The sequence below is a fragment of the Saccostrea echinata genome, unplaced genomic scaffold, assembly GCF_033153115.1.
Source record: "Saccostrea echinata isolate AGI-Se365-2 ecotype Australia unplaced genomic scaffold, CSIRO_AGI_Sech_v1 ptg000058l, whole genome shotgun sequence".
Lineage (NCBI taxonomy): Eukaryota > Metazoa > Mollusca > Bivalvia > Ostreida > Ostreidae > Saccostrea > Saccostrea echinata.
In genome coordinates, this window is record NW_026889807.1 from 3,549,435 (window position 1) to 3,558,298 (window position 8,864).

At 31.7% G+C, this 8,864-nt stretch overlaps 1 protein-coding gene across 1 annotated transcript; it reads right to left on the minus strand.

Annotated features, from left to right (window-relative positions):
- Positions 1-6,563: 6,563 nt before the first annotated feature.
- On the minus strand, positions 6,564-8,501 carry LOC133174692 (serine protease inhibitor Cvsi-2-like). The gene is made up of 3 exons (XM_061309776.1): positions 8,455-8,501; positions 7,119-7,232; positions 6,564-6,763 (listed from the first exon to the last, which is right to left on the minus strand). The coding sequence occupies exons 1-3, from the start codon at positions 8,495-8,497 to the stop codon at positions 6,651-6,653; spliced, it is 270 nt and encodes an 89-aa protein (XP_061165760.1). The 5' UTR covers positions 8,498-8,501; the 3' UTR covers positions 6,564-6,650.
- Positions 8,502-8,864: the final 363 nt, after the last annotated feature.

An 8,864-nucleotide genomic window follows, 5' to 3' on the forward strand; every position in this document is an offset into this window, starting at 1 on the left:
ACGTCATTAATTTACTCCTAAAATAGCAAAATATGATTTATCAAAAAGGACTAAAAAAAACATGTTTACCAAACGATTCTATAAGCACTTTCCAAGTAGTATTAGAACACAGGCTTTAGATCAGATGAAACATATTTTAAAGTACCCGACGAAGTGTTGTTCTTTTTTCTTGTCACGAATGACAGAGGAAAGACCGATCGGGATTTAGTGAACAACTGATTATCTTCCCAAAGATATTAAGCTGATGAAAATTAATCAGCAAACATCGTTAACAGAATTTAATTCCTTATAAATCACATGAAATTCACGGTATTTGCTATTTGCTTTTAAATCCTGTTCTACGTATCTGTTTCCTGCATATAAACAGTTTTGACCAGGTTCTCGTTACAATTCGATGACGTCATCCATCTGAGTATTTGACCTAAGGGACGGACATAGCATAAGAATATAAAAATAATTTATTTCTGTGAATATCTGCATGTTTCTGGAGATTTTCAGGACTTCAATTTACTTTTTAAATGCAAATATTAAGAAATCAGTAGTTTTATAGTTGACGTCATGTCGTTTACTGTAACGACATATTGTATCACAGTTTTGGTCCTGTCAGAATATTTGATATAAGTGTATTGTTACCTTATAAGCAATTAAATGATTATTATTCATACACTTAGAAATAAAAATTGATCTAAAGTGTATGATTTTCACGTTCATAATTCCTTTTGAATTCTATCACTATTTGGATAACCATGTGACTCTACATCATTTGTATATTATGGATTTTGAAGACTGAGAGAAAATTCAATTATTATTTAGATGTAAAAGAGAGAGGATGCAACACGTGATTCACTTTAATAGCTTTAATGGTACGAAAGAAAATGTTTTTCCAAATCATAAATCACATATTTTTCTTTTGGCCATGTTGCCCATGTGTAGCTTTCCACAATTCGATCAGAATTATGTTTGCCAGTTTTATTTGTTTGTTCATTTGGTTTCAGAATTGTTCACTCATATTGAGACTCCATCACTTTCCGGTGGAGGGCTGCAAAATTAGACCTGTACTCGGCACTAACGGCCTTTGAGCAGTAAGGGATCGATCTTTTCGTGCCAGCACCTATTGTGAAACGGTACTTCTGCATAACGGGGTCATCCTAAGGACCGGTCTCCAATTGGCACAGTGGGCTCGAACCCTCTTCGTAAGGATCAACTCCTTAGGCCAAGACTCTAGAGCAAACGCCCTGACCACTGCGCCATGCGGGCGACGTGCTTTCTAATTAAAATCCATAGAGATAAAAACAAAACATAAATTTTATTACAAATTAGCGTTTATTTCAATAATTAACGTCCGACTCCTCCTAATCCCCCGCCTGGAATAATGTTATCAAATGGACAGTGACATTCTCCATCAACACAGTGCTGGTTACCGAAAGCGAGGCAGTGATCTGTGCAGTCAGAGGCCGATGTGCAAGCTAAAAAAAAAATACAGAGTCAAGACTAGGTAAAAGCAATAAGATAACTTGACGCACAACCAAAGCAAATATTACGTAAGGAGTAAATTTTGTGTAAATATTATACGGTATCAATTTTGATGCATTAGATGCGCATTTCGACAAATAATGTTTCTTTAGTGATGCTCATGCCGAAAAATTGGAAATCCGAAATAATTAAACAAAGAAGAATTTTAAAAAATGAAGAACTTAAAAAAGGGAAGCCGAAGGCTGGATCCAAATACGTCGAAGAACAGCGCTATACATAAGGGAGGTAATCCTTAATTTTGAAATAACTTTTTAATTTTACAACAGCAATAAAATATAAATCCGCATTTACAATCTAGTACCGAAGTACTTAGCTACTGGCTGTAGAGACCCTCAGTGACTTACAGTCCACCAGCAGAGGCCTCGACCAAGGGGTCAAAATGTAAATCTTATATGGTACCAATTTTGATGCGCCAGATGAGCATTTCGACAAATTATGTCTCTTCAAATCCAGTGAATATGTAGTATTATGAACTGTTTGTGTTTGAATAGATTATATAGGGACTATTTATAGACTATATAATAAAATGCCCTCTTCACAGATTTGTATTGTTTGAAGGTATTTGAGACCAATCACTGTTCGGTATTTTCACTTTTTACATTTTGATCTTAATTTTCAATTCAATTGTTTCTTTGAATTACTTCTTGGGCTGATTTATGTTTCTGATTTTATAAAAAAAAAAAACATGATGTTATTTGGCAATATTGTGTGGACATACATATTGGCATAAAGAATGAAAAATGATGTATCTTCATGTCTAAATTTTACCTTTGGCGGTGTTGTGGGTACATGTACACTGGCCTAAAATACAGTGAGGAGATCCTTCTGAGCAGGAAACCGTAGTACACTCGTGGTGGAAAAATGTACACCTCTCAGTTGCAACTGAATTGTAAAAATACGAAGTACAAGATATTTCTATGGTTTAAATAAACCAACCAATCTGCGACGTTTTCAATTAAATTATGTTACATTTATACATGTATCATAATATAATAATGATATATTATTTTTAATTTATCCACTAGTAATGTTTAAGCTAAGACTATTATATGTGAGAAATTACTTTGCCAAAACCTTTCCTAATTAAAGAAAAATAAGGCAATATAATAAGGGGTCTAATCGCAGGAGATTGTTCTTTTTCATATGCATTTTTTTATTATTATTCCTGATTATTACTCATGTAGGTATTTTTATAAGGAGAAAACGGACCATAAGGAACAGATAAAACGATTTTGAAGAACATACATGGATGCATCAATTCTTGGTCCGAATCCCCAGGTGTTTCAAATAAATTTTTTCCTATAGGTTCATTAATACTCCGTTTTGAGAGTTTTTTTTAACATTATATTTTAGCTAACTCAATCTTATCCACAGCAACTTTTGGTATTGTTAACCCGAGTGATGCATATTTATGAGCATTTTAGGAAAGTTGTCCATCTTTTTTTACTCTTTTTTATGACTTAATGATCAAAACAAAAAAAAATTGAAGGTTTATTAATCCCCTTTTTAATTAACTCACCAGCGACGACAAGAAGAGTTATACACAAGATTGTAGCCTTCATGTTGATCAAGTAAAATAGATAAGAATACGCATTTTAATCATATATACTACAGACATATCTCAGCGCATGCGCTATTATTTATCTACTTTAGTACTTGGCAATATGGAAATATACAATTTTTTCACGTCTTATGAAGTATTGTCAAGAAATGTGAATAGATGTAAAAGACAAGGGTAGGTAATAGGAAATTGTACTCATTTTTTTTCTTTATTTGATGTCCAATAAAATCTAGAAGACAGCTTTTAGTGCTTGTATTCATAAGAATCGTAGTTACCAAATAATTTCCGTAGTAAGAAATCACAGTAAAATTATTCTACACGCTCTGTATTTTTCTTTAGTATTAACAATGTTTGCATGTTATTGATAAATAAAATCTCTTTATCAGATTCAGAGTTTCGCTGATTGAGGAAATGAACAGATATCTGTGACAGAATGCAGCAGTCAAATTTTGGTGGATGTACTTTCATTGTTCACTTCTTTAACTTGATATAATCACGATTAAATTGTCAGTACTGTGACATTGTAACTCATACTATAATAAGTACTAAGGTTATCTATGGTGAGGTTTCTGCGCGTCTGATTCAGTCGTGTCCATACAATCATGAATGTCATGAAAATATATATTTCTGTTTATGAACTTTATTTATACGTTTTCGTACGTACAGGACTGTGCGACACAGGTTTTGATTTTTTTCCCCTATCAAGCAGTTATTATGGCTAGAATTAATGAGAAAATGCATAAACATTGATTTCGTGTCAGTGTTTAAGATTTATTTAATTGTTTGTTCGTTTGTTGTTTAGCGTCCCTCTAGAGAATTTTCTACTCATATGAAAACACTACCATACGCCAATGGAGAGCTACAAATTTTGACCTATACTCGGCACTTACGGCCATTGAGCAGTGAGGGATCTTTTTCGTGCCTGCACCTACTGTCACACAGGACCTCGGTTTATACGGTCTTATCCGAAGGACCGATCTCCACGTCCCGCAGTGGAATTCGATCCCGAGAAGTAAGCATCAACTCCTTACTCCGCGACCCTAGAGTAAACGCTCTATACACTGCTCCATGTGGGCTTAGTATTGAAGATTTAAGAGCAAGCTTAAAACATAGCTCAGACATATAAATCCACAATATTTTTAAGTTTCAGATTTATATAATATCATAAATGAATGTATGAATTTATCTCAAAACACAAATTAAAATGTGCTAAAGGAACCTAGATATTAATCTTCGTATAATTACGTACACATAAGGTACTATGAAATTACTGAAGCAAAAGCTTGGAAATAGTACATGCATGTGCTCTTTCAATTTGTCAATCGATATATCCATTAGCGAGACGCTCTAGCAAAGCATACACATGTACATGTGATGGAAGATTGATTTTTTTCACAGAAATTCTTTTACTTAATTAGGCATTTTTTAATGCTATGTATTTCCATGAATGCATTAGGGTTGTGATACCCATTAGAAAATGAAGAAATTGAAGCATTCGGACTTCGTTGGGTATAGTTAGGTACGGGCTTAGAAAATTTGTAGGATGGAAAACCGTTAAATGACGAGCTATTGGACTTGGTTGAGCTTAGTTATGTACGAGCATGGAAATCCGTGTAGGGTGTAGATAAATACAAACTTAGGAACTTGGGTGGTTTTAGTTAAATACGAACTTAGAAAAATTTGTATGATGTAGTTCAATAAGAGCTAATGGCATTGGTTGGCTGTCTAAAAATACGACAATAAAAATACCATCTAATAGAATGTAGTGGTTGTGGATAAATACAAGCTCAAGAACTTTGTATGAAATAATAAAATACGAGTTTAGGAGCTTGGTTGTCTGACGTTATAAACGAGCAAATGAACTCGGTTAGTTAAGTTTAATACATGCTTAGGAACTTTATATGTAGGATGGAGTAAAATACACGCTTATGAACTTGGTTAGATAAAATTACTTACATTAAGTACGTTGGCGGATGAAGTTAGATACCTTAGGAACTTGGTAGAGTTAAGTGCATATGACCTTTAAACAGGCGTAGGATGTAGTTTAACTTGAGATAGTAAAATAAAGTACAAATAAATAGACTTGGTAGGTTCTAGTTAAATACAAATTAAGAAACTTTTTTAGAATGGAGTTAAATGCGAGCTTATAGAATAAGAAGAATAATTCGAACTAATAAACTTGGTTTGAGTGGAGTTAAATACAAGATTAGAATCTGGTAGGGTTGAGTTTAATACTAGCAATTGACTTGGCTGGCTAAGTAAAATACAAGCTTGAGAACTTAGTAAGGAAGATTTAAATTATGAGTACAAAAATTGGTTTGCTAAGTTTAATATTAAATAATGGATTTGGCTTTGATTGAATTAGATTCAAGTTAAGAAACTTGGTTGAAATCAAATGCATTAATTTCCAACTACCTTCCGGAGAGTCTAAAATCTAGTTGATGCCTTATTGATAGACAACTCTTGAAGAAATTGTCAACTGTTATGCTTGTATTTCTAATGTTAATGACATTTTGTTATGAGAAAATCTAGCATTAAAAAAAAGAAACACTTTTACCCGCAATAAATTTTGATCTTGGATATTCTAAAATTGTGTCAAGTAACGTATAATGCTTTCAGAATGTTTAGAAATTTAGAATGTTCATCGTGAACAATTTGCCCGCCACCAAAATTCTGCATCCCTCTTGTTTCAAGCCTTAGGGAAGTGCTTGAGAATTGTCCAGTAGGCTTATATCTTAGAATGTGGCTAGATTCATCATAGAATAAAAGTTCCTTATGTATCTTAAATCATCTTTACTCCTTCTGGAATATATAATAACATGAAAGGCATCATTTGTTTTACAAATTTTAAGGAAAATATTTTACCAAAAGCTAATGACAATAAACATTTATTATATTTTTACTTATATATTTCATGGAAAACAAAATAGTAAAATGTCATGTAGATATAAACGTGTTATTATGTAAATATACTTGTACCTCTTGTACATAATTATGTATATAATTCCATGACAATTTGTTGCAAGGCGAGACATACAATAAGCTTTTACTTTTAACAATTTCCTTACTTTCAATGGGCATAGAAGAGATTTACATCTAAAAAAGGACGCTGATTTCTATCGTCTGAAGACGTACTATATTTTCTTTTTCAAACATGGGATAGGAAATTGTATGTGACGAAATGTTGTATTGTTTACGTGGTGGTTTGCTTGGGACGGAGACTTTGTTGTTAGGACCTGGTGGATTTGAGAGGACATGATGGGCCATAGAGAAAATCATTACAAGTAGAAGTAGAGGGAATCCATCCAATGATGTCCCCATATGGACTTTCTAAGCCGAGATTGTATTTATTGTACATATGTAGAAACATTTATAATTAATTTTTAAAAACCTTGTTATTTTTTGTTTTGGCTTACTTTTACTCATCTCTTTAAGTATGTATGTGCTGGTCAGAAGTATAACATTATAATATTTTTAAAATCCTGTGGAATTTTATTTCAAAACACATGTCATTTTTTTTTAAATAAAATGATTAATTTCCTATTCCAGGCCCTTCTTATCTTCCTCCTGGAATAAGATTGTCAAATGGACAATGACATTCTCCATCAACACAGTGCTGGTTACCGAAGGCGAGGCAATGTTCTGTGCAATCAGAGGCTGATGTGCAAGCTTGAATTTAAAAAAAGAAAAATAATGATATTTTGGCTCATTAAATTCAGTAAATTGCAATCAAAGCAAATACTATCTTAAGAGCAGGTCATGTTTAATTTGTCAACAATGATTGCACCCGTTAATTTCTAAATAGAAATAATCTTAATAGGAATAGAAGGTAAATTTCAATCATGGATATTTCTTTCACCTGATTCAGATGTTTAATGGATATTATTTATTCTGGATACCAATATTAATTTAATTCCATAAAGTTGGATTTTATGGTGTTCTCCTTCTTTTTCAAATTGTCGTATTTTGTAATATGCTTTAGATTTAGTAAGTAAAAAGGTGTGTGATAATCTGAAAATCTTACCTTTGGCTGTATTGTGGGTACATCTACATTGGCCTAAAATGCAATGAGGAGCTCCATCTGTACAGGTAGTTCCACTACATTCATGGTGGAAAAATGTACATCTCTCAGATGCAACTGTATTGTGAAAGAAACCAAAAAATACAATGATTATTGAATTTTATTAATATGTCTACTAGCAATTTATTCCAATATAACGAAATACTTTATCATTATTTGATACATTTATATTTGCAATTTCAATGATATATATATATATATATATATATATATATATATATATATATATATATATATATATATATATATATATATATATATATATATATATATTATATATATATATATATATATATATATATATATATATATATATATATTAGATAAATCTACTTTATATTATATTTATATCTTTAGAATAACATTATATTACTGATTCATTTATCCACTGGGGAGGGGGGGTGAGTTCAACCCTTTTTAACGAAAATAATTACTCATTCGCGAAACAATCTGCATAAGAAAGATAGGGACTATTGCAGTAATGATCGGAGTCAGTGTTAGATATTGTTCTATAGCGCATGTTTACTTCTTTATCAAGTATATTCAACACTGTTTCCTGAGACCATGCGATGTATTTCAAGAATTGTAAGTGCATTTGCAAACATGGAATATCTAGGTAGAATTCCAAATAATAATTCATTATTTGATTGATAAAATCATTGAAATAACTGATCCCACTTTCACAAAGCATCGTTTTCTTTAATTCAGTTCACGATACCTAGTTTGGCGACATAATTTTGAGGACGTTATTGAGAGGATTAAGGCAGCCCATGAGTGTAAAAATCATCAATTTATTATAAAAAAAATTATAATAAAAGATATCTCTATTCTCTGTGATCGGATTGAAGATATGATGATAGGGAACGCAGAAAGAGTTAGATAAAAAGCATCCCATGCAATCATTAAACAATGGAGATCATATTCTTTTGATGTAAATTGTAATTACTCTTTTTACACTTAATGATGAACTAACAAACCAACAGAGAGATTTTAAAATTGAATTTTGGAATTCTTGTTCTTAAACCTCAGCTGTTTCAAATGTCTCTCAAATATGTCTATCGATTTATCAAAATTTGTCCTGAGATCTATTTGTGCATCATATTTTAGCGAAATTCCTACTGTATTTCCTTGGTTTATCGTATTTAGTGCTGTATATTTGCATTTTTGAGAATCTTTATCGAGCTTCCCTTCACGTTCTTTTTTTTCATAGTTTTTTTTTAAATATTAAAAAAACAAAATTACAGATTAATGTAAATACAGATATACTCATGTAACTTACCAGCGACGACAAGAAGAGTTATACACAAGATTGTGGCCTTCATTGTGATCAAGAAACAATGATAAGAACACGCATATTACACAATAAATACATACCGATGTATATCTCAGCGCATGCGCCATTAGTCTACGTCAGTATTGACAATATAGAATTGCGTCATCTGTTCGTGCTTAATGAAGTAGTGTCATGAAATATGTTTTAAAATGGAATATAAAAAACAAAATTGGTAAAAGTGATTTGTATCTACTTTTCCCTTTAAATTGATGTACAATGCATTTTAAGATCGATAATCATATTATTAATAAATTTATAAGAATCTCACTTGTCTCATGATAGAAGAAATCAAACTTTCCCTTTATTTTACACGTTGTGCTCATTTTAAGCCTTGAGCAGGTTACTTGTTATTAATC